Source organism: Sinocyclocheilus anshuiensis, unplaced genomic scaffold (assembly GCF_001515605.1).
Source record: "Sinocyclocheilus anshuiensis isolate Anshui unplaced genomic scaffold, SAMN03320099.WGS_v1.1 scaffold18, whole genome shotgun sequence".
Classification (NCBI taxonomy): domain Eukaryota; kingdom Metazoa; phylum Chordata; class Actinopteri; order Cypriniformes; family Cyprinidae; genus Sinocyclocheilus; species Sinocyclocheilus anshuiensis.
Window position 1 is genome coordinate 1,280,769 of NW_015546047.1, and position 26,948 is coordinate 1,307,716.

The 26,948-nt window shown below is 37.1% G+C and overlaps 1 protein-coding gene, 1 long non-coding RNA gene and 1 pseudogene across 2 annotated transcripts in view; 1 reads left to right on the plus strand and 2 right to left on the minus strand.

Moving 5' to 3' along the window:
- The window catches only part of LOC107699000 (peroxisomal N(1)-acetyl-spermine/spermidine oxidase-like), an 8,872-nt pseudogene extending 7,320 nt beyond the window's left edge, over positions 1-1,552 (minus strand).
- Positions 1,553-5,649: 4,097 nt separating this feature from the next.
- On the minus strand, positions 5,650-23,924 carry LOC107699006 (villin-1-like). Its single transcript, XM_016500142.1, has 20 exons — positions 23,886-23,924; positions 20,409-20,514; positions 20,238-20,312; positions 19,958-20,154; positions 18,565-18,673; positions 17,835-17,945; positions 17,503-17,705; positions 17,340-17,418; positions 16,334-16,432; positions 15,820-15,973; positions 14,287-14,387; positions 14,070-14,207; positions 13,502-13,660; positions 11,074-11,253; positions 10,051-10,196; positions 8,189-8,333; positions 7,913-8,101; positions 7,763-7,831; positions 7,445-7,600; positions 5,650-5,902 (listed from the first exon to the last, which is right to left on the minus strand). The coding sequence occupies exons 2-20, from the start codon at positions 20,484-20,486 to the stop codon at positions 5,789-5,791; spliced, it is 2,502 nt and encodes an 833-aa protein (XP_016355628.1). The 5' UTR covers positions 20,487-20,514; positions 23,886-23,924; the 3' UTR covers positions 5,650-5,788.
- Positions 23,925-25,404: 1,480 nt separating this feature from the next.
- The window catches only part of LOC107699029 (uncharacterized), a 6,674-nt gene continuing 5,130 nt past the window's right edge, over positions 25,405-26,948 (plus strand). The window contains exon 1 of the long non-coding RNA XR_001635413.1: positions 25,405-25,420. This is a non-coding gene — a long non-coding RNA (uncharacterized LOC107699029). The remainder of the gene's footprint in view (positions 25,421-26,948) is intronic.

The window sequence follows — 26,948 nt, forward strand, 5'->3', positions numbered from 1 at the left end:
TATCTCCTATTTCACTGTCCTGAAGATTCTCCATATACAGAGCTTCTCTACCTGTGATCCAGCCGCACAGAGCCGTGGGATGACGGGCCACTGTATCAAAACCAGTGATCTTCTTGAACCACGTCTTTTTCCAGGCTTCTCCTTCAGACAGAGACTCATAAACATCTTTATCTTCAGGCCCCTCTTTCCACACCACCTGCACCCCGGCACAGTCATCTGGCCAGAAACTCTTCTCAAAAAACAAGAATATTTTGTCTACTATCCCAAAGCCGAGATTCTCAATCGCAGACAGCTTTGTTGATGGTAAGGGCGGTTCAAACATGGTTGAGGCTTTGTCTTTGAGAACCCCGAGAGAAACGGTGACAATCACATGGTCTGCCTCAAAGCTCTGTCCATTTTCACAAACGACCTGAACAGGATACCTTTGGTTTTCACAATGGCCTTTTCTGACCAAATCCCATCGGATGCTCTTGACAGGTGCACTACACTGGATGGATCCTGAAGGTAGATCTGTCAGGAGCACATCTAAGATTGCTCGATAGCCACCGGGTCCCAAAGCGTTAAAAAATCCTCCCTCTAAAGCAGTGTAATAGCTAATCTGAGATGCAGACACCTCATAGAGGCTAGAGCAAGCCTCGTCTGTGCATTCAGTCCTCTTGCACCATTCAAAAACTTGTTGGCCATCTTCTGTCGCCACTAGAGGAAATTCACCGAAGGCATCATCCAGATAAGCACCCAGACTTAGTTTCCTGTGCTTGTGCTTGAGTTCATCATCAAAAGCTTTGTCGGTGAGCTTGCTGAAGTGCGAACACACCTGATCTACAAGCTTTGTGGAGACCTGCTTCCCGTCTTCTTTGAAAAAGTAATCTCGAGGGGTTACAGAACCGGGCAGGCACATGTTTTTGGAAGCAGAAGGTCCCTCACATAGCAGGTTCTCCTCTTTCGCAATCTTAAACGGGGTTTCCTTTCTGTCCGTGGATCCAGGTCGCTCCAACTTCGATGACGTTCTCGGTGAAGGGTTTAGTGGTGTGCACTCGACCTCCAATTCTTTCCTTCACCTCAAGGATCAGGACATTTTCAAATCCTCCCTTCACCAACGTGGCTGCAGCGGCCAACCCTGCAAAACCTGAACCTACAATTACAACTTTGGCATTTTCTCGTCCAGAACAAGAGCTCATTCTTGCTGCTTTGTTGAGCTGTTTAGAGAGAGAAAAGCTGAAAATGTATAAATGTAGTTGTAAGAACAAATAGCACGAAAACTTGCAAAGGAGATAAGAGAGTAGTGCACTGTGCCCTAAAAGAGGCTCCTTTATGTGCCCGTGCTTAGAAACCTGTAAAACCTGACCTTTGTAGTCCATACAATATATAATTATTAACGTAATCAGGCGGTCATGGTACATCCAATGGCAGATTAAGCTATTAGGCGTGTTTGACTTTATGCGACGACCGGCTGGCGAGAGTTGCCGCTTACAGTCGGGGGTGAAATTGAAAGCGAAGATGTCAAGTCGGACACTTTCAGTTCCCGGTAGTGATGCTCACGCTGTGTTTGCATACTCTTATCACAGATAAAGTGAATTAAATGCAATATTTGTCAAATACAGACGTTTCAGAAACATTTTCATGAGCAACAGAAACACAGCATGATGTTCTCTCGTTTGCATTTATAAGGCTGCATGATGATTTTGTTTTGCTACCAAATGAAACTACATGAACAAACACACATCATTGTTTTTATACTTTTGCTTCGATAGTAGTGACAGATGTGCGTGTGAAGACAGCGATGGTAATAATTTTAGCAAACTGAACTTCAAAATAAATGTCTGTTTAGGAAAAAAAATATTAAAGTCGACATGAAACGGAAGTTGCGATCGTCTTTTCTTCTCTACTGTGACATATATCCGAGTGAAACGGCATCTGAAATGAGAGGGCGTGACTTGATTTTGTCCTTCGGGAATTGATTGGATCGTTGGAAGTTGGGGCGTTACTAACAAAATGGAGGCAGATCTTACATGCCAGTTTGCAGTTAGTGGTGGGGGATTTCTCTCCACTGGATTCACAACCGACACCCAAGCATGAATAAATGTTTTATTTATTAAGGATGACGACGACGATCAACGGCACAAAACATGCCTAAACAGCGCGCGCACGCGTGCGAGTGAGAGAGACACTGCCTGAATGACTGAGCGCGTCCTCCATCAGGTTAAGTCATATTCATGAAAAAAATTAGTTTGCGATGTCCTAAGAGTAATGTTGTCGTAATATCCTAATATCTTTGTTATATAATGTTTGTTATATAATGTTTAGGGGTAACGTACTCTCTCATGACTGGTGTCAGTGCTATAAAGTGAAGCAGCAGCTTCAGTTTTTCCCCCTGTCGTTTATCCCAGCGTTTACCCCTCACGTCACTAGCTCCGCCCTTGCGCCATAGCTTGTGACCGGAAGAGTAGAGGAGTCGTTTTGAGGGGGAGGGGAGGCTAACGTTTTTGATTACTATAAAGTTTTTGATCACTACAGTATTCCATCAAAAAATAAGAATTGTCCATTTTGATTCCATGCTGACTTTAAAAGACATTAAAACAAAAAAGGGGCACTTGGTCCCCAAACAAAACTATTATTAAATTATTAAATTAAAAATTAAAAATATACTCATATAAAATATTATTCACATTTCTGTCTTTTTTAAATGTATTTTTATGTATGTGACATACATTCGCTGCAAGAGCTAAACTAAAGACTTTATGAATGGGAAAATAATTAGCGTACAGAGAGTAGGCTACCTGTTTGAGATTTATCACATGTGCAAATCTGCCACAGCAGGAATCTGTTTTTTAATGGAAACTCCAAACATAAGCCCTTTAAATGACACTTTAAAAACAGACTTTTTAAGAAGCATGAGAAACTATTTTTTTCTGTATAAAATACAGATAACAACAAAAATGTTTTAGTCAACTACGTACTGAAGGCATACGATGGCGCTAGTAGCCTATTCTATTTGGTCACATGTGCTTGTTGCTGAGGTAAAGGTGATTTCATCCGAACTTCATGAACTGTTTATGAAATTACTATATACTTCGAAAACCTCTAAATAACTATAACACCTCCAAATAGAAAAACCAACGAAAATGACAAATTAAGAGAATAATACATTTACATTTACATTTAGTCATTTTGCAGACGCTTTTGTCCAAAGCGACTTACAATTGGGGAATAAATAAAGCGATTGTTCATAAAGAGGCAAACAGACACAGGAAGTGCTCGTAATACCAAGTTTCAGGCATTTGTTCAAATAAGTACAAGCTAGAAAGGGAAGTAATAAATAAAGAGAAAGACAGTGTGTTTTAAATTTTTTTTTATTTAGGATTAAGTCAAGTAGCATCGAAAGAGATTAGTTTTCAGCTGTCGCTTGAAAATTGTCAGGGATTCAGCATTCCGGATAGGGGTGGGAAGATAAGATGCGCTGACGCCAGCCTCAGTCCACTCCTTGTGAAGCTCCCCCAAATTCTTGCTGGTGCACCTTTTCCTATCACACTTTTTCCTTCCACTCAACTTTCTATGAATATGCTTGGATACAGCACTCTGTGAACAACCAGCTTCTTTAGCAATGAAATGTTGTGGCTTACCCTCCTTGTGGAGGGTGTCAATGACTGTCTTCTGGACATCTGTCAAGTCAGCAGTCTTCCCCATGATTGTGTAGCCTTCTGACCCAGACTGATAGACAATTTAAAGGCTCAGGAAACCTTTGCAGGTGTTTTCAGGTAATTAGTTGATTAGGGTGTGACACCATGACTTTCCAATATTGAACTTTTTCACAATATTCTAATTTTCTGAGACACTGAATTTTGGGTTTTCATTATCTGTAAGCCATAATCATCAAAATTTCAAGAAATAAAGGCTTGAAATATTTCACTCTATGTGTAATGAATCTATATAATATATGGGTTTCACTTTCTGAAATGAGTGACAAAAAATATTGACCTTTTTCATGATATTCTAATTTTTTGAGATGTACCTGTATATGCAAGCATCAATGTCTTGAACTTGATGCGACCAGCAACCGGTAGCCAGTGCAAGGAGATAAAGAGAGGTGTAACATGGGCTCTTTTGGGCTCGTTGAAGACCAGTCATGCCACTGCATTCTGAATCATTTGTAGAGGTTTGATTGTGCTTGATGGAAGTCCAGCCAGAAGAGCATTGCAGTAGTCCAGCCTAGAGATGACAAGGGCCTGGACAAGAAGTTGTGCAGATTGATCTTTCTTGTTGGAGTTGGAGTGGCAGGGAAGACAAGAAGCTCAGTCTTTGCCAGGTTGAGCTGTAGGTGATGTTCTTTCATCCATGCCGAGATGTCTGCCAGGCAGCCTGAGATCCGTGCAGCTACCGTTGGATCATCTGGTTGAAATGAGAGATAGAGCTGTGTGTCATCAGCAAATATACACATAATTATATATACACATAATGTCATCAGCATAATACACCAAACACACAGGACACCACAAAACAGGAAACTACACATCGCCTTTCCTTACCTCATGAACGCCATCTAAAGTTTGCTGCAGCCATTAGAACCACCTCAAGATTGGTATTTGCAGTTTCTCAAGAATGTAGTCATTTATAACACATATATTAGACATATTCATTCATTCGTAATCATTGTTCTTATGTACATGTGTCTGAGGTAATTCTACCTGTTAAAATTGACTGTTTTTCAAAGACTTTTCAAGTTTGTCAGGTCCCAGATTAAATTTTATTTTTTTTGCTAACTACTATCCCTGCTGAAAGATCAGTTTAAACAAGCCTATAAGCTGGTTTGTTGGTCTCCCAGGCAGGCTGGTCTGGCTTGGCGCTTTTAGACCAATTTTGGAGAGCAGCAAACTAGCCTAGACGGGTTTAAATGGCCTTTTCTCCTCCCAGCTAGAATGGTGGTACACATGACTTGAACATCTGATAGCTTTCCTAAGTAGCTAGTAGGCTGCCCTTATTTGACTATCATTCTCAAACTTTGATCTCTATGCTGTTTAAATGAAAACTGTTTTTGTAAGAAGTAACTGTAACAAGTGCTGTTTTGTTGCAAATGCTTTGTTTAGGGTCACAAAAAAGTTTTACAATTCCATATTGAATTTGTGCATAAGTTAATGTTTAATATTAGCAAAGAGGCAACAAAAGATTTTCCATTACAATGAGTCTTTTCGTTTTTATTGACTTTTCCATTCGACAGGTGGTATGCCTCTTGTAAGCAGTAAATGATTAATACCAATGGAAATTACACATTAGACAGTATACAGAAGTCTCCAAGTGTCTTTTATAATTAATACTCAGTATACATGATTAACCTCACATAAAACTTTTATCTTTCTTGAAGTATATAAAAATGTATTGTAGTGCTTAAGTCACTTAAGTGTAAAGCAGCTTTTAGTCAGTGCTTGAAGGTGTCCCCTTGAGATGCATTAAGGAAATATTACATTGGAAGTTTACCATGCAGCTTTAATACAAATCACTGTGTAAAAAAGACAGATTTGCAAACTTCATTTTCCTGTATCATCCATATTTTCTGTAAAAAAAAATATATACTCTTAAAGTAATTAATTCTGTTTTATAATATATGGCAATTTCAAATAAATCAACTTGCATGTGCAAAACAACACATTTAAATAAAGTAATTCAACATGTAAACATGTAAATCTAAAAAGAAATGATCATGACTGTAGTGTATTTGCATCACACCACTACTAGCATTCATACAGTTTAGCATGAGAGGTCTGTTTCGCAGAACAGGAATGTATTTGTGCCCATCCTAAAATAGTCCCTTTTCTTTCTTCAGGTTCAGCTGCTTCCAGGACGGCAGGTCATAGAAATCAATCCGAGAAATCCCCATGATCAGTTTAAAGTCGTCGTTTGAGAGGTAGTGCTGCATAGATGATAGAGGTGTGTGTTAGTTTTATCAACAGATGAATCTGACAAAAACATGTTGAGGTCACATTTCACTCCAAAATCAAAGAAAGAAAATTGTGCTATTAAGATTTTTCTAATTGTGATTTATTTTACTATTCACTTAAAAAAATAGAGGCATATACTAACATCATGTGTAATTCATAATAATAATAATAATCATCATCATCATAAAGTAAAATGAGAATGGGATTTGTTGCTTTACGGCAGTGGTTCTCAACCCGCGGCCCGTCACGAATTCAAATGCGGCCCACCATGCTGAACACAATTAAAAAAATAACTTTCAGTTTTACAATTCTTTTTAGTTTTTACATTAATTTAAAAATGTACTAAACAAATATAAGTTATAATGTTTTTGTTATGTAAAATAATTTAGTTTTTCATATATTATTTTCAGACATGAGCAGACCTGTACTCACGTAATTAACGTTACTCATTTAACGAACACTTACAAGCGCGCACTTTGGCAGAATTCAATTCAAATAGTCATCAGCAGCCATTAGTTCGGTAAAATTGAGCATCAGAATGGACACATTTGTTATTAAGGGAGAAAAACGAAATGTGGAAAATGACAGCGAAGGATCACATACAAACAAGAGTAGTCGCAGCAGTGAAGTAGGAGAGTGCTGGACTTTCGGCATCAATTTTCGATTTGCCCCACCGCACTCACTTGAAGATGTTCAGGCTAGAGCCCTGCACGGGCCTCAAAGAGGCGTGTCTTCGTGGTGGCCAGGGGTGGCACCGGCCCCCCCCTGAAATTTAGCTGGCCACCCCAGGTGTCCCCCCTACCAGATGTCTTGCGATAGGCTTGTTTTTAGTAAATTTCTAACTGCATCTGGCAGTGGCGGATCCTGGCATGTAGGCAGCTGCCTAGGGCCGCTTTCTTATCTTCTTTATACTTAATTTTAGGCGGTTTCTATAGTGTGATCTTTGTTGTATCGGTGTATATATTAGGTAGATACTGTGGAAAATGAGTAATGGAACCATGTCAGATATTTCTGTATCGGTATCAAAATATAGATATTTATGATAACACTACCATGTAGATTGTTTCTCCAAACTTTGAATCCATAAATTACACTGAGCTCCCTCACTGTCTGATCAGCTCTCCACCTGCTGCAGCGGTGGCTTTTCCCGGTTCAGATATCAGGGCTATTATTGGTCAGAACCACTGCTTTACGGTAATGAGAATGCCTCATTTATTATCATTACCTCAATGCACAAAGCTTAATTGTCATAAGGCAACAGTCCTAAAAAGTCCTAAAAATAAGCTTTATTTTCTTTAAAAGTATTGTAAGAAATTTCTTATTTGAATTTTTACTATTTAAAAATGTTTTGTATTCAATTACACACACATATATATATATATATATATATATATATATATAATATATACACAACATATATACAATTTTAATTGTTTTGGGCATTTTTTTTCATTGCATTTTGGAATTGTGTGTTAGATTTGTGCAAGAAAGATGTTTGTAGATCAAGAGTTCACCTCTTTTCTTGTGGGGTCGACTTCATCAGGCAGGTCTTCTGTCTGAACGTTCACCAGCTTCTCTGGAGGGAAGGTTTCTGTGACAGGACGGGGTAAGTTACCCCCTTGAGTTGAGTTAGTTGAGTTGGTTTGGTTTGTGGTTGGTTTGGTCAGATCCTGTGCACAAGGTGTTAAACCGTTTTTCACTTTCACTTGCTACTGTACATTTATGCATTTAGAAGGTGTTTTTTTTATCAGTTCATGCATCCCCTAAGTAACTGAGCCCATGACGTTGACATTGCTAGTGAAATGCTACCATTTGAAGAATAAATAACCTACCACAGTAATTTTGATGAGATCAGTTGCAGTGCCAAGCTCTGCTTTCAGCTGGTCGTAGGATTTCCCACTCTAAAAGAGAAAAAATTTTTTTGACTATGCCATACGCTTGTGAAGTAAACTGTCATGAAAAAACTCATGTCATCTACTTACACTCCACTTTTGTGGGTCCCAGGCTTGGAACCAGCCTGTAAAAGTGGGCGGCTCAAACCCTTGCTTCACCACTAGAATTGGTGTATCCAGGTCACGCCCTGCAGGATGGGACTTCAGATATTCCTGTGCTGTAACCACTGCGTCATGCTTCTCCTTGTCATTGGAACCTTTGCCGATCCACAGGTACACCTAACAGAACATATTTGTGCTGTTATTTCTAGTGGTCTGGAAAGAATATGAACAACTGTGAAGAGAGAAAACCACGCCGACATTCACCTGATCCCAGATGTCCAGCAACATCACGTCATCCTCATCCAGGTCATCTTGGTTAAAGTTTGTAATCTCTGTTGCTATGAAGCGACCCGTCTGGTTGGAGCACTCAAACAACCTGGGCGTGATATTGCAGTTCTCATCCTGAAGTCTGAGAAAAGAAGAAATGTATAAGCAGTGTCCTAAAACTTGTGAACGGTCTATGTAGGCAGTCATATCCTTTGAAAAGAAAGCAATGCCAAAATGCATTCTCCAATGCTAAACCCTATTGAAATCAATTGTCTATATCACTCTCCTGTGTTCTTCATTTGAGGAGCGCTATAGAGTGCAACAGTTACCACCCACGTTTTCTGCAATGTTGGTTCTAGAAGTATTTTTTCCATTCACTTTTCCCATAGGGATTTTAAAAAGTCTTTATTAAAGGGGTCATATGATGCGTTTTAAATTTTTCCTTTCTCTTTGGTTATAAGCCATGAACCAAACCCACAAGATTTGTTTGCCACAACTCTCTGATTGGTGGGATTTTCTTCACAGCATCATGGGTAGTTTTTCACTAAGAATTACAATGGTAAACACAATAAAAAAATAAAATAAATAAATAATGGCTTAAAAGGCATATACCATACAACAGGTCTGTCTTTTTTAAGTTATCAATTAAAAATCAATTTCCCTATGGAGAAATTGAATAGAATTTTTACTTATGGACCCTGACTGTTGCACTGTATTGTCTGATTCATTATCTACAGTATGTACACACTGTAAAAAATGTACCGTGAATTTAACGGTAAAAGACTGTAAAAATGCTAAAGTAAAAAACCTGTTAAATGGTTAACGGTAAATTCCCCTACTATATACGGTGAAAAACTGTATTGGACATTACATGTATTGGACATTAAGTTTACGGTAGTATACCGTATAATTTACAGTGAATAACCGTAAATTGACATTCCCAGAATTCCCTGCGTTACATTTCAAATTTGATGTTTTTTTGTTGAAATAACTGTTTCTTCTTAGTTTTTTCTTATCAATTTTGTATATTAGGGTTGTGTGTTACACCTAATGTTGTTAAATTAATGCTTATTGCATTATTTCAGTTTCATGTGTGTTACCATGATGGTGTTTTGTGTTTGTGTGAATGACACTGTGCATCTTCTATATATGTTATTATCTAAAAGCTGCTTGTGATGAGCTTTGGTTCATCATGTGACTTTCTCATCACCACCTGCATTTGGTGGTTATCAGTGTATTACAAAGGTGCAAAACAGATTTCAGTACTTCAATAGGGTGGTATATTAACATTATATCAGTTAATGAAAATACGGTATTTAACTGTAAATTTAAGTTAAAACCGTAAAACCTAAAACGTTGCTACCGTATTTTTTACCGTAAATTTTACGGATTTTTTTTTACAGTGTAGCATTTCAGAACGCTCATTTATAAGGTTCCATTTCAGTTAAGATGCAGACTTAGTATGTAATGTAGCTGCCCTGTGTAGACAAAAAGGCAGCTGAGAATGCCTTTTAAATTCCAGTTAAATTCCTGACTTTGAATTGAATTTAAACTAAAAGATGCAGCATTCCAATTTGAATGGAAGAAAGTGGAATTAAAAATTTATTGAAATTAAAATTCATATGATTGTAATTTTTAACTATAAAAGCAATGTGACACTGAAGACTGGAGTAAAAATAAACACAAAATTCAGCTTTGAAATCACAGAAGTTAATTACAATTTAAAATATATTAAATAGAAAACAGTTATTTTACCTTATAATGATATTTCACAACATTTTGGTTTCAGTAGGATTTGGAACGGAGCCAAGCAGATAATTTGTTCTTTTACAATGTACAATGTGCAAATGTTACTGTACCTTTTGCTGCTGGCATACTGTGATTTTCCACCAAGGTTTACCCAGAAGTCAGCTGGTTCCTGACCCTCTGCAATAACATTCTTCTCCCTCTTGGAGATGATGTCAGCCAGCGATTTGGCCATCTCTCTCTCATCTCCACTGCAGCCCTACACAGTAATATTTAAGGCAAGTATGTAGGACAGACAGGTAAGAAATATGCAGAAACGTCTTCTGAAATATGCCAGATATTCTCAGCATTTGAAACTACCAACCTTGCCGTACCACAGGTAGCAGCACTTATCTGTGCTGAGCACAAACACATCGTTGGAGTTCAGAGAAGATCATTTCAGAACGCTCATTTATAAGGTTCCATTTCAGTTAAGATGCAGACTTAGTATGTAATGTAGCTGCCCTGTGTAGACAAAAAGGCAGCTGAGAATGCCTTTTAAATTCCAGTTAAATTCCTGACTTTGAATTGAATTTAAACTAAAAGATGCAGCATTCCAATTTGAATGGAAGAAAGTGGAATTAAAAATTTATTGAAATTAAAATTCATATGATTGTAATTTTTAACTATAAAAGCAATGTGACACTGAAGACTGGAGTAAAAATAAACACAAAATTCAGCTTTGAAATCACAGAAGTTAATTACAATTTAAAATATATTAAATAGAAAACAGTTATTTTACCTTATAATGATATTTCACAACATTTTGGTTTCAGTAGGATTTGGAACGGAGCCAAGCAGATAATTTGTTCTTTTACAATGTACAATGTGCAAATGTTACTGTACCTTTTGCTGCTGGCATACTGTGATTTTCCACCAAGGTTTACCCAGAAGTCAGCTGGTTCCTGACCCTCTGCAATAACATGCTTCTCCCTCTTGGAGATGATGTCAGCCAGCGTTTTGGCCATCTCTCTCTCATCTCCACTGCAGCCCTACACAGTAATATTTAAGGCAAGTATGTAGGACAGACAGGTAAGAAATATGCAGAAACGTCTTCTGAAATATGCCAGATATTCTCAGCATTTGAAACTACCAACCTTGCCGTACCACAGGTAGCAGCACTTATCTGTGCTGAGCACAAACACATCGTTGGAGTTCAGAGAAGATGAGCGTGGAGGCACCTCAACAGCACGTGTGTTGAACTCATTTGTTCCATGGACGTGAAACAGTCTTACTGATGGTTGAGAATGGGAGGAGCCTTCTCTGGAACTTCCTTCCTGTTAGTCAATCACAACCAGTGAATGCATGCACTGCAAGGCTTAAGTTAAAGTGTGTAATTTCTGCACCACTAGTGTCACCGTACACAATTGTTTCCAAAACACTACTATTGCCCCTATTTGACAGCCCCGCCTCAAATATTTTCAAGGGGCCACACATTGCACGCTTTTCTTGCCAGGCTATGAGTAGCTTACTTTAATTGTCCTTGCAAATTAAACTTGGACAGATGAAGGTATGTTTATAGCAAAAAAATCTTTTAGTATGCTACTAAAGCAGTAGCCTCAAAAGTACACCTTTGTATCTTAACTGCCCGTAAAAGGTGCATATTAGTATTTTAAGGTACTCCCTCCTAATAAGCACCCGTTATGAAGTGACTAGGGACAAAGTTGTACCTTTGAATGTACTGCCCAAGTAGCAAGCTGTTGCACTTTTTTCTGGTAGTTTTTTTAAGAACAGAAACAAATTTTTAAAGGGATAGTTCACCCAAAAATGAAAATTTTGTCATTAATTACTCACCCTCATGTTGTTCCAAACCTGTAAGACCTTCGTTGATCTTCGGAACACAAGTTAAGATATTTTTGATGGAATCTGAGAGCTCTCTGACCCTCCCATAGACAGCAAAGGTCCTTACACGATCAAGGCCCAGAAATAGCATGTGACATCAGTGACATCAGGGGTTCAACCATAATTTTACAAAGCTACGAAAATACTTTTTGTGCGCAAAAGAAAAAAAAAACTACTTTATTCAACCATTTGTCTCCTCCTTTTTTTTTCTTTTGCGCTCAAAAAGTATTCTCGTAGCTTCATAAAATTACGGTTGAACCCCTGATGTCACATGGATTATTTTATCGATGTCCTTGCTATGTTTCTGGGCCTTGATCGTGTAAGGACCCTTGCTGTATATGGGAGGGTCAGAGAGCTCTCAGATTCCATCAAAAATATCTTAATTTGTGTTCCGAAGATGAACGGATGTCTTACGGGTTTAGAACGACATGAGGGTGAGTAAATAATGGCAGAATTTTTGGGTGAACTATCTCTTTAATACAGGAAGTGATTTTGTGTTTTCGATTTCTTTTGTTACAGCGGAAGACATGTCCAAGTGCTGCTTCTAGAGAGAGGAACAGACTGACAAACTTACCTCATAAACAACCATTTTGCCCTTAAAAATGGCCATTAGGTGCATAGGCTCCTTTCCCATGGGAACGCGGACCTGTACTGGTTCTCCGTTGTACTTCTGGTCCAGGATCACAGCCTGATATGCAGAAGCTGTCAGCTCCGCTGTGCTTGCATGGCGGCCCTAAAATTCCATCAGTATTCAGAATTGAACTGAGAGTGCCTTTTAAATTGCAGTTAAATTCCTGACTTTGAATTGAATTTAAACTAGGATGCAGAGTTCCAAATTGAATGTAAGAAAGTGGAATTAAAAATGAATTGAAATTCAAAGAAATTCATATTGTATAATTGTAATTTTTAACTATAAAAGCAATGTGAAGACTGCAGTAATGGCTGCTGAAAATTCAGCTTTGAAATCAGAAATTAATTACATTTTAAAATATATTAAAATAGAAAACAGTTATTTTACCGTATAATAATATCTCACAACATTTCTGTTTTTACTGTATTATTTTTACTGTATTATTGATCAAATAAATGCAGCCTTGGTGAGCAAGACATCTTTCAAAAACATTTGATGGAATCTGAGAGCTCTCTGACCCTCCCATAGACAGCAAAGGTCCTTACACGATCAAGGCCCAGAAATAGCATGTGACATCAGTGACATCAGGGGTTCAACCATAATTTTACAAAGCTACGAAAATACTTTTTGTGCGCAAAAGAAAAAAAAAACTACTTTATTCAACCATTTGTCTCCTCCTTTTTTTTTCTTTTGCGCTCAAAAAGTATTCTCGTAGCTTCATAAAATTACGGTTGAACCCCTGATGTCACATGGATTATTTTATCGATGTCCTTGCTATGTTTCTGGGCCTTGATCGTGTAAGGACCCTTGCTGTATATGGGAGGGTCAGAGAGCTCTCAGATTCCATCAAAAATATCTTAATTTGTGTTCCGAAGATGAACGGATGTCTTACGGGTTTAGAACGACATGAGGGTGAGTAAATAATGGCAGAATTTTTGGGTGAACTATCTCTTTAATACAGGAAGTGATTTTGTGTTTTCGATTTCTTTTGTTACAGCGGAAGACATGTCCAAGTGCTGCTTCTAGAGAGAGGAACAGACTGACAAACTTACCTCATAAACAACCATTTTGCCCTTAAAAATGGCCATTAGGTGCATAGGCTCCTTTCCCATGGGAACGCGGACCTGTACTGGTTCTCCGTTGTACTTCTGGTCCAGGATCACAGCCTGATATGCAGAAGCTGTCAGCTCCGCTGTGCTTGCATGGCGGCCCTAAAATGCCATCAACATTCAGAATTGAACTGAGAATGCCTTTAAAATTAAATTGAAATTTAAATAACAGGATGCAAAATTCCAATTTGAATGTAGGAAAGTGGAATTAAAAATGAAATGAAATTGAAAGAAATTCATATAATTGTACTTTATAACTATAAAAGCAGTGTGACACTTAAGACTGGAGTAATGACTGCTGAAAATGTAGCTTTGAAATCACAGAAATTATTTACATTTTAAAACAGTTATTTTACCTTATAATAATATTTCACAACATTTCTGTTTTTATTGTATTATTGATCAAATAAATTGGTGAGCAAAACTTCCTTCAAAAACATTAACAAATCTTCTTTGTACAGGATTAGATTACAATGTCCAATGATTAAATAAGGACAGAAGAGACACTTACTTGCCACATGTACAGAATGTAGTGTAGTTTGCTGTTGACTTCATATTTGTAGAGAATGAGGTAACAGTCCCCACCGTAGAAGTGGCCAAGCCACTTCCTCTCCACAGGGACGGGCTCATTGTCCTCTATTCTCCATACCTGAGAGATGAACACATTCATGTAATGAGTTCTGTTTCACTGAGATGAATGAAAGAAAATGAAAGGTCATTTCACTGACCTCGGCTTCGCCCGACCCATCATCCACCATTTTCTGCTGTGCCGCCAAGTCAGGTCTGGCATGCATTGAGGTCGCGTCGAACTTGACTTGCTCAACCTTGGCTACAAAAATCAGAAATCATAGCATAGTAGAGTCAGAATCATGGGTTTCTAAGGGAACATTCATACAGGATGCATTCTTGTTTTGTCTATGCTATTTTTTTTTAATTGTTGACCAGTGTACACAGAACAAATGGATGCCATTGTTTTTATTAGCATCTCACCACAGCTGTTTTTAACACAAGCACACATCCTGTATGAACGCTGCCTTATTCTTATACATAGATGATTGTCTGCATAGTATTGGTCATTTGAGCAGTGCCAACTGAAATAGCGATGCAACTAACATTTTTCAGTGGTGTGAAAATATTCAAAATTGCTTTTTTTCCCTGATCACTGTTGTCTTAGTTTCAGTCAGCTTGTCAATATATTTTTAGATTTTCTGTTTTGATATTAGTTAAAGTATTAGTCATATTTAAAAAAAAATGTTTACTTTAGTTTTATTGTTATTTTAGTAACGCTGCTTTGACAACAAGCTGAAATTAAGTTATTTTATATTATTTTATATAATATAATTGTATTATTTTATTCTTTATTATTATTATTATTTTATAAATTATTTTAGCTTTATTTTATTTTCAGTTTATTTATTTCAAGTAACAAAAATTTTTAAATATATAGTTCAGTCATGAAACTCTAGATGGCGCATTCTGATGGGGTGTTAACGTAACTGATGATATTCAGAGAGTTAAACGACTTGGCACAAGCTGATTGGTTCATGCTGCATATGCAGCCAATGAGCTTACTGCCTTGCATTTATATGGCTGGCTAGCATTCACTTGAGATTCCTGTAGCGCGCTTTCAGAGTTCTCTGAAACCCTCCACCTTCCCCAGCTCCACCTGTATAGATCTGCTATGGGGCTATTTTATATGCTATTTGTGCAGCAGCAGTATGTCTTAAATACTCATGGCACCATATCGCCATATGCACTGGCAGTAGCAAGTTCCTGTACTTGCTTGCAGCAGCAGCAGCAGCAGCAATAATCTACAACTTCAGCAATAACCAACAGCAGCAGCGTAGCAGATCTGTTTCGCCAAGACCAAATACATTAACATTGTCATATCCATCACCATGCTAAAATGTTCCGAGAGTTGCCATGATTGAACTATAACTACTCTTTTTCTGAACAAACTACTTTTCGCAAAAAATACATAGCAGTATTGTGCATGCAGTGTAAGAGATCAATAATCAAATGCTTTCTTTTTAAATGGGCCTCTCATATATTGCATTCAGAGGACTGATTGACTGATAGTGAACCATTTTGTTCGAAAGGTTAATGTAAAGGAACTGATTCAAGAAGTGATTCACTGATTTGAATCCTTGCATGGCATTTTTAGACTGTCACTGCCACTGTTCATGACTGTGTTTTCAATTATATAAATTAGGATCTATTTATTTTATAATGCTTTCTTTACATTAGTAAGCCATGTTCACCTATTTTCCCTGGACTGTGAGTGGTTCCCAATCCAACTGTCTGTCCCTTTTCCGTCCACTTCTGGAAGAGCTGTTTGAACACTGATGATTCTGCTCCTTCGCTTACTGTCTCTACATAGGTAGACGTAGGATATCCTTTTGCCTTTATGTAGGCCTAGAACAATAAAACATGAAGTGAGATGATGAAGTGTTTCTTCAGCAAGAATTTGATATAAATATGATTGCAATAACTTTTGGTGCAATATACTATGCTGAGTTTAGAAATATTGGGCCGTATACTGTAATAATTGTATACAAATGTTCTTATGTCACAGAAATTGGAAATCCAGAATCTATGCCAGATTTTTTTTTTTTTTTGCTCCGAAATAGTAAAGCCTTGACTTTTAAGGCCTTGATCAATTTGGATCAATTTCACAAAGGTTTTATGCACAAATACTTGCATATACGCAATTGGTGAATGAGTCCCCTTGTGAAAAGCATACTTTGATTAGTGTTTCATTGGTGTAAGACTCACCTCTGCTTTCTTCAGAGATTCTGCTCTCTCAGTTTTTGATGCCTTCTTGCCCTTCCAGATAAAGATCTTTATTCCACCTTGATCCAGCAGATAGCAGTCCTGTCACAGGAACCAATGTCAATTGGCATATTTTCCACTTTTAAAGTGGCTCTTTCAGTTTCTCTTCAATGTTCGTGCAAAAGTGTCAAACTTTTAGTTTTTGAGAGCCATGCATCTTTTGTATCACAATGGGGATTACACACTCATTTACCATTTGAATAGCCATTCATCATGAAACTTGCTTGTTTCCTTTCTGGGTGCCTTTTTGTTCCACTTCTCCATTTCAAATCAACATTTTGTCATTTTCAAGACAAGATTTTATTCTGTTTACTATTTAAATGTATGTTCTTGGTCTTGGTGCACAATTCATTGATGCATGTTATTCATTTTTACATTATCTTCTATCAAAATATATCACAAACTTCTATTTCTTGTTAGCCTATTTCCTCCAACTATATTCAGCTCCTTCCTTGGTTTTATTTTTACTTTTCACAATCAATTACTGATTAATAAAATCAAGTCTCGCAATACATTTCTCACACCGAACATCCTTTTTGTCTTGAAGTTATGTCCGAATACAGAAGCAAAATGGTTTGCCAACAGCATTTCATAATGACTTTTTTTGTACGATACTCTGTCATATTTGCATCACAACCACATGACCAGGTCAGACTGTGGCGTGAGCATGACTGTGTTCCTTATGTCTTATCTTGACAGTTATCCACTATGTAGTTGTACACATTATGCTGATTCTGACTACCCCTTATCATGTGTTAACTATTTTATGAGCCTAACTATTTTACACATGTACCTTTCAGCTGCGATCAATGAAATGCACCTGTGCACTTTGACATACTGTAGGTATAAGAGTGACATATATGCTATGTATGCTATCATCATGGCCTTTATACAGAATTGCTTTATGCTGTGGTGTTTAGTTTGGGTTGTCGGTCAGGGTTAGTCATACCTCAGTTTTCAGTAGGTCTTGTGTGAGAGGTTTCACTGCCACTTCCTGCACTACAAGGTTCCCCTGAGAATCTGAAATACTTTTCACAGAAGATAGTTGTTTTAGTTGGAGCACATCATTTTTAAAACATGCTTTAATTTGTGGTTTAAACTATTGAACTCACTGAAAGAGTTTAATGGCAGTCTTGAGTTTCTCATCCACAATTTCATCTGGGATGGCATCTTTGATTTGTTTTTTCTCCCCCATTGCCTGAATCATCAATTTCATTGCTTCCTCTGAAGAGACCTCATCATCTCCATCCACTACAGTCACTTGTGCTCGACCACCCCTTTCTCGATCCCGAATGTCCTTCGCTAGGTTCATTCCCTATGAAAACAAAAGTCTTTAGTGAACTTACTGTGCAGATGTGGTAAGATACAGCATCTGCATCAAGAAAGTGATAGTTTACATCACTGAAGGGTATTTTTGCAATGCAAATCAATTCTAATGGTTTACCCTTAACCTCTCCATTCGGTTACTCTTGGGTCCATTCCACTGAATGAGCAGACTCCCCAAGTCCAGCAGGAACACATCACCTTGATTAAAGCTCTTCCAGCTCATTTCCACCTGAACGTAGTGAGATTGAACCTCATTATTTACACTTTCTGGTGGAAAATCTGCTTACTTATAGCTGCCTGTCCATATTAAGCTGTGATAGGACATATAGTCTTTAAAGGCGACACCATAGTTCATCCAAAAATGAAAATTCATTACCATGGGTGCAGCAGCAAAGTTCATTGAGAATTACGCCGGAATGATAGTATAGTTCCTAGCCTTATCGGCCTAGAAAATCGCAACTTTTCATTTTCTTAGTACACGATGTAATACAGAAGAGTCAAGGTTTAAATAGAAAAAATATAGAAACTCTTTGGTCATTTTTGAGCGAGATGCTAACGGTCTAATCAGATTCAATGATCTATGCTAAGCTACAGCTAAAAGTGCTACCGCCAGACCCAGAGATCGGCTGAATGGATTAGAAATGGTAAAACTCAACTGTTTAACTCTAGGGGAGTTGGAAAATGAGCCTATTTTCAAAAATAGTGGCGTGTTCCTTTAATGTGGGCAGTTGATTTTTGTGTTGTTGACACATGAGAAAAAGAGTAGTAAAATGTCACAGGGGTTTACACCACGTGTCTTTTTGTAGTGGGTTTTTGAATTCCTCTGTTGTTACTGGGGCTATTCTTACCTCTCCGGCAACCACATGCTTATTTCCCTTCACATGCAGCAGTCTGCGAATGTTGTACGTGTTCGTCTCCACTTGTTTCATCCCAGATGCGACTCCACCTTTTTTGTATCTGGAATAAAGAGATTAGAATGATCAATTGCAACTCACTTTTACTCACTCAAAGTTTACCACTTCTTGTAAAATGAAAAGAAGAAGTCTGTCTCTGTAAACTTCCAAATTTTTTAATCTTTGTGACTAAGAGAAGCATTATAAAGTCATATGCTTCTCACAGCATCTTAAAATAAAGAGGCTCTGTGGTGGAAATTATGATTAAAGGAAAATATGTGCAATGTGTATGAACTCCCCTTGAAGATGTCATTTATTTATACCATAAACTACGGGATGACTCCTGTCAACAACATCAGGGTCATATTTCACCCTCAAAAGCAAAATATAAAACATTGGAAGTGATGTTTTTCATAAATAAAATTAAGGGTAATTTTTAGGAACAACAACAATAATCATTTTTATTTATTTACTTTTGCATTTTGACAATTAGACAATTTTTCACTCCATATATTCTCATTACTGTAATGTAACTTACATGCAACTTAAATTGTAAACCTTCAATATATGCAGCTTAAACATAAAATCAATCTATAATCAGAACAACATTTGAGAATAATTCTACTCAAAAGTAAAACATGGAAACATCACAGTAATAAGAATGTGTCTAATGGTGCGTTCAAGTCATGTCGGCTAGATCGTATTTACGAGTTGAACGCACATGAACGCCACCACAAAGTCGTTATTATGAGTGGGGAAACTCAAAATTTTCTTTAAGCCCCGTGTTTCCGAGTTGGGGGCGTGTCAATGAGAAACATGGCGGAATCGATGGATGCAACGTCTGTACTTGACGGTAAATTTTTGTTTAAATTGATAGTTTAGTTGTCCTATAAACTTAACTTGGGCATGTTCTTGTTACGCAGCTAGTTAATGAAATCCAAGTAAAAAAAATGCAGACCCTGTTGTATTTTCTTGTAATTTATTAAAAGAAGGTACACCACCATCTTGTGCCGACTAAACTGACTTGAACGCTCCTGACGTCGTAATTACGACTTGTCAACTCGTAAGTACGAACGTCCCAGGAGGACTTGAATGCAGCATAATTGTTATTCAATTAAAATGAATATCTAAACCTATTATCTTTAGGTAGGCTTCATTTCTTTATGCACAATTTTGTTTATTTTTATTTATTTATTAGCAAAGAATTCTAATGGTACTAAAATATTATTCTTTAACCAAAATATAAAATCTGTTGTTTTTTAAATTCTAATATATTATTATTATTATTTTGGGGTGAAGTGTGGTCTTTACATGTGTTGGTTAGATTCATTCAGTCAGGATGGCTTACATGATGCCCTGTTTGAAGTATCCTTGGAAGGTGGCGCTCTCGTGACCCTGGGTCTCACGGTGCTGCACAGCAGCGCCCCCTAGGTGTTCATCCATCTGCGTGGTGTATATCGCTGCTGCTCCCTGCTCATCATTGGAGGTGTTCTTGCCCAGCCAATAATGGATGTCATAGGTGTAGTTGTTGCTGGTCTTGTGAGTCTGAAAATGAGATGGTTTTTCTTTAGCAGTTAGTTTTTGTCAGCTTAAATGAGTCGATTAGGACACTAAGCGCTGATACTTACATAGAGTATTACGTAGCTGTCTCCCTCAAAAAACTGCCCGTATGAATTAGATGGACAGGGCACGAGCTCCATGTTCTGACCAATAATTTAAAAAGAAGAATGATTAGTGATTTGCTAAGTGTCAGTATCTCAAATGTCGACTCCACTGATTTGACAAAGAAGTATCATTACCTCCACTCTCCATATCTGAAGTCCTGGTGTGGTTTTGTTGAGGACTTTGGGAACATCGGTCTTGACATCCTGTGGCATGGTGCCAGCTTAAGTCGCAGGGAAATACCTGGAAGAGAAAAAGAGAGAGGGTTGGATAGAAATTACTTGAATTCAAAGATCCGGATTGTTTTCTTAGAATTACAAATCATACATATCCTGTGTATGAACTACTCATAAATGTGTTTGTGCATCTAATGTTCCTTTCCAGTTCACAACCACAAGCAAATAAATGTTCTTATAGCTGTTTACGGACCCCATTTTCTTTTATCTACACTTTATCCTTCATGTGACCTTACCGTATAACAAGGAAAAATAGTAAAAGTTAATGTTCCGTCATTATTTACTCACCTTCATGTCATCCTAAAACTATTGGCAGTTATTTTTTCCCCTAAACATGCCGTATTTGATATTACAGTACTTAGACTTGGAATAAAAAGGAAGATTTTCATTGAATAATTACTTTTTGATAATAATGAAATCTGTTCATCCCATGAAGCTATAATATGGCTTCAGAAGACTTGTGTTTTTGGACTGTTTTTGGTCACTATAAATTGTAAAACTGAGCAGCTTGAAACTGCATTAACTGTTCCTTTAATATATTGTTTAATGATTTCTTTCCTGTTAGGCTTCCTCAGTGTCGTTCAAAGGCAAAAGAGGGTGCGGCCTAAATTGGAATCAGTGCAATTCAGTTCATGCATTAGTAAACCCAGACACTAAAGCTACAGTTTGAACTCTTATGAAAGAAAGCTAGTTAGCTACCCCAGGGAAAGGAAGTGAAAGCCTCATGTCAGATATCTGTTGCAAATCTGTAGTAAAAATACTACGCCTCCATATCCACAGCAGTTATCATTAAGTGTGGCTGAGATGTCAGGGCGTGATCAAGCCCCACAGTCCTTCACTTTATCTACTGCACTGAGCACATAGTTCAAACCACAAATAATTGTTTCCTTAACTAGCATGTCTGTCTTATTTTCTGTATAAACATCCCTAAAACATGATAAACTTGAGAGGATAATCAGGTAATATGACATTTCAGAATGCTTCAGTGTTTTTACTTATGAAGTTTATTTTGATTATTCTCTAGTCCCTTTTAGACTTTTCTAAAAGGGACTTTTCTTTCGTTATTTCTTCCTTTTTCTATATTTAGAATTGTTTAGTTAGATTTATGCGTTAAATCTGCAAGGACAAAAGCTAAGTTCAAGATATATTCTAGTTATATAAAATGTGCTTAATTGTTATGAAAATAATATCAAAATGTAAACATCTTCCTAAAATAAGCTTAATTTGCTTTATGCAGAATATTTGTTTTTAATTGCCAATTCGTGATATAATCTCTGAAAACAATCATCAATATCTCATGCAAGTTTGGTTCTGAAATGATTAGATCTTGTTTAATGGATGTTTAAATATTTTTCTGAAAACAAAGACAAAACTTTTTTTTTTTTTTTTTTCATGAACTAACTTGATTAGATAATAACTTGATTAGATACATTTAATCAGTACAGATTTAATTAAATAATTTAACCTTAACTTTTATTGCATTACTGATCCACTTTTATTATTTATTATATTAATATTCTCTACATTTGCTCATGTAACTGACCATTATGTTTTAAAGGAAGTTGTACATGGTTTATGATAGTCAGGGTATAAAATAGTTTAGGGTATAAAAATGTGACTATATTGCGTTTGCTTTGTCTTTGTTGTGTGCAAACCACCCATCTGTTTAAATATGCTGCAAACTATGTGGCTAGCGAGGAATAGTGTCTGTGTTTCAAAACCATGACTTCTACCAACCATATCCTCTCTATCCTCACGTCCACATCCTGGTTACACTGATTTAAGAAACTTGCCATTGCTTGGTTACTATCATCCATCTGTGGTGTTGTTTTTAGCAAATTAAGCAGGAAGCTACTATCAAATCATGTGGACTCATCGCACCTGATAATAGCTTTTACATGGAATGTTATGCTAATGACATCTTTCAGTCAATGTGACATGTATTCATCCTTACAGTGTCAGTTTTGACAGTCATTATAAAAACATTTATTCTGTTTCTTCTCACATCAAAATAATTTCACTAAAATCAATTTATTTACAAGTAACCAAGCAAAATGTCAGATCATGTACAGCGAGCCGGTCATTATCAACAAATAATATACACTCATACAATATACACACCCTATATATATCTACACACGCCCTAGAGGATAATTTTTTGTTTGCATATCCCAAATTTATGAGCCTCCTTATCAACATCTTTTTATATTTGCCTGGTACCTTGCAGCATAGATGGTGTGATAATACAGATGACTCAATCTCTCTTGTTTTTGATTGGATAGTTGGGTTTTATTAGGGGGTTGTATCGAGCAGATTGTGCTAACCCTTAAATCACCAATCACAAACCCTCTGCCCTGTGCAAAGGTTCATATTTCCTAACTAAATCCTAGAAGATACGTTGTTAGTGCAATAATGTCTGAACGGCTCCACTCTGCTGTTACAGTAGCAATGACAAATCACAAATGATCTGCCCTCCAGAATTACTAGATGCGGTGTGTCAGAGCAAACAGGAAAGTGTGCAGAGTTTTTATGTAACCGCCCGGAGTTTGATCAGGCCTGACAGTGCTGTGTACATGTCTCATCTCCATCCTCCTTCCCTATAACCTTGATTAATATTCTTCCTGTAAACTGCCCATCAAATCCTTGTTTCAGACCAAAGCATATGAGCACATCAGATTATGCAATGCATAGTTATAATATACAATGTAATATAGAAAAATAGCATGTTGTCAAGTTATTCAAATATAAAGCCACTATGTTAAAGGGATGTTTTTGTCCGCCAGTCAATAATCGACACATTGACTTCTTTTGTCGTGAACTATCATAATGAATAACAGCAAACAAGCGTAAACACCAAACAGATATTTGCAGACCAACAATATCAAGCGAAAGACATTTCACCAAGAAAGACAGTCGGAAGTTAATTTTCGCATTAGGAAACTTTTTAAGGAATATTTGAAGTATAAATGTATGTGTTGTCCATTTTTGTCAAACACTTCAAATGATTCACTTAATTGATTCAAGAAATGTATTTAATGTTAGATAACAGACAAAAGACAGGAAGATTTTGTCCAGCGTATTTCTAATATCTATTTTTTTTATCGTTTTTATTATTTCTGCTATTGTTTTTGCCACTGCTGATAGAAGTTTGATTAAAATGATTAATTCATGCAAAATATCTAGGCATAACCGCTGAATAATATTCTTATATTTCAAATAAAAAGCACTGCTGTATTATGTACTACATTTACAATCTTTTTTCTTCTTTTGCAGGGTCAACTTTTACAGTCTGCTTGGCTAATGAATCACTTTAATGAGCATCTTCAAAGTTAAAGGTCTTTTTCTGCAATGGAAAGAGCGAGAGTAAGAGGAACTCACCTGCCACCGGAGGAATCGAGAAGGAAGCAGACAGTGGTGGAGACTGTGCAACACTCTCTTGCTCTCTCTACTTTACAACCCTTGCACTTTTATCTCTCTCTGTGTTCATTCACTCAAGGCCATATATGGTAAGAGCAGGTGATATGCATACAGGTGTGTCATATCTGTGGTTACAGGCATAAGTCGTTCATCTCGCCCCCCTCCCCAGTAGATATCTTTGAGCAATAGAGCGAAACAATATGTTTATTTACCTCTCCACCCCCAGCCGATCTGGTGTCGCACATACTTATCCTTTGCATTTTGTGTTGTGTTGAAATGATATTGATATTGATACCACTGATATCTCCTTCTGACCACTAAATTTCTGTTCCAGTCAGTTTTTCACACTTGATACAAAATTATGACAAATATATTGACCATAGCAAGAAAAAATTACATGCACTATCTTTCATGATTTTGTGATATTTTCCAGGTATGACATTTAATGGCTTTAAATTGAAAGCTATTTTTAAAATTCCCTTATATTATTTTATTCCCTTTTATATTTTAAATTCCTAGATATTCTATGGAATTCCATATATTTTTCCTGATTTTTTTGCAGGATGCTGTGAAGACCCAAGTGCAGTATGTATTTCTTTGCTTCTGCAGGGGGAATTGTGTTCTGGGAAGAATAAGACATTTTTAAAAATTCATGAGATACACATTCCCTTAAGTTCTGCATACTTTATCTCATATCTGATCTGCTCAGAAACAAATATACACTTAAGGAGAAGGAGAGGCTCAAAAGCCTGAGGTCATATCTAACAATGAGATAATGACGGATTGACAGTTACTTAGATGACATCAGCTTATATGATTTTGAACCTTTAAGGGATGTTTCACCTAAAAATAAAAAATGCTGTCATCATGTTGTTCCAAGATTTCTTATGCAGAACATGAAGATATTTTGTTGAATGTCTTTATTTGAATGTCTTTGTTTTGGTCCCAATTTACCTTTATTGTGTGATTAAAAACAGTTTAACTTAACAAAAATATCCCCTTTTGAGTTCTGCAGAAGAAAGAAAGTCATACAGGTTTGGAACAATGTGTGGGCGAGTAAATGATGGCAGGATTTAAATTTTTAAATGAATTATCCTTATAAACTAGAGACCTTTTGTGTCATGGTATTTTCTGAAAAGCTACAATTCTTCTAACAGAAATCCAGAAAAAAATATTTCTAGAGTCAAAATAACCCTGATTTGAAGCTTAAATTCAAAGAGTGTGAAAATACGCTCTAATCTGGACTGGAATGTACGGTGGCCGAGAGAGCTCAACGCGCTGCAATTTAAGAAAACACATGCAAATTGAAAAAACACCAGCAAATTAAGAAAACATCATCAGTTTGACAACACACGCGCTGCAAATCCTCACAACACATTTTTTCAATTTGCATGTGTTTTCTTAAGTTGCAGCGCGTTGAACTCTCTCGGCCACCGTAGGGAATGCATTACTGGTTAACTCTTTCACTTCTGTGGTATTACATGCAACTAATACAGGTAAAATCTTTGGACACACTTGACTGAACTTATATTTCTCATAATGTTAACACCTGACTTTTGAGTCTTCTGCTGAAATGCTTCAATTTAGTTTTGTGGGCAAATATAAATCACCTATATATGAATTTCTGTACAAAATGAAAGTGTTGGAGCAGATAGTGAAAGAATAGCAGCAAGCATGTGAAGTTCATAAAAAGCAACGCAGCATGGTTGGTTGAGAATCCAGTCAAAGTGTAGTAACTTAAAACTGTAGAAGATACAATAAAAGATAGTTTTGATCTGTTTAACATTTTTTGGCTTCATAATTGCATTTGTGTTTTTATAGTTTTTTATTGTTATTTTTACTATAATAATCAAATGTGGACAATCGTGATAAAAAATAACGAGTAGGTGTGTCCAAACTTTTGACTGGTAGGTAATGTAACTTACTACAAGTCCAAAGACCATGCATAATTACAGAATGAATCGAGTATGCCATGACAAGTGGATAAAAGGTTTAAAAATAAATAGATGCAGGTTATGCTGAATGTTTCCTCTGTTATGAAAAGGTTAAAGCCTCCCTTGGTGAACCTCAGCATACTCCCTCTATGCATTCATGTAGTCTATAGCATCAATGCAGACAATCTTTTCTGAGTTTTTTTGGCAAGTGAAGTAGGTTACGAAACACCCGGGCACCACTGAGCTGGTCAAATCTTTTGAGAGTTAAACAGACCATCAAAAGTGGGTTGGTGATTATTAGTGAGATGTACAGTGGCTCACTGTTAGCCTACTAGTAACCCCTGTTTGTTGTGCTCTGTTTGACCTTTTGCAACCAACAGTAGAGCCTTTGTGAATGACATTGTGAAGGATGCATGGGAAATAGGGAAAACTGAGAACGAAATTTCTTACTCATGATTTACAAGACCCTCCCTTAACCCGCAACACACATTCTACCACAAAATGGTACCACAATAGGGTTTGCACAAGCTCTTGCATTAGATAATGCATGAAGTTTACATAAAATGATTTGAACTCCATCAAAAGTCTCTGAAATTACAGTTTTTACAGTTCAAAGCAATTCTATGCATTGCAGGGAATGTTTGCTACCTTCGTTAGACAGGGTGTTTCTGTCCTTGGCAGCCGAGTGTAAGGCTCCTCTCCTATCTTTTCACTTTCAGACTGTCTCTAGGTGAACTTCAGCCTCCAGAATGTGGCCGCTCCCCTCTCCTTCCTCAAACTCATTAACCAGCCGCTGCTACCCGGGGAGAAAGCAGTGAGCCGCCAGTGCTTCAGTTCTAACTCAGCCCCTTCTCTTACATAATTCAGGGCACACGTTAAGACGGTGGTAGTTCAGCTCCATGAACCAGCTTTTGTGAATGTGCTGCAGAGTGTGTTAGGCCTCAGTGTAGGTTGGGCTTCAGCTATTCTGTGCCAAATCTAAAAAATGCTGCCTTTACAGGTAAACCAAGGTAGGAAGGCATCAAAGCAGGTTCAAATGATTGCATAACATCATGTCTCCAAAGATGCCTTCATCTGGTCTTTATATATA

Coding starts and splice junctions, on each gene's coding strand:
- LOC107699006 (XM_016500142.1), bottom strand. CDS start 20,486: ATGCCACAGGATGTCAAGACCGATGTTCCCAAAGTCCTCAACAAAACC. Junction 20,313..20,408: donor TTCAGATATGGAGAGTGGAG/GTAATGATACTT, acceptor ATTATTGGTCAG/AACATGGAGCTCGTGCCCTG. Junction 8,102..8,188: donor TGCTGGACATCTGGGATCAG/GTGAATGTCGGC, acceptor ATGTTCTGTTAG/GTGTACCTGTGGATCGGCAA.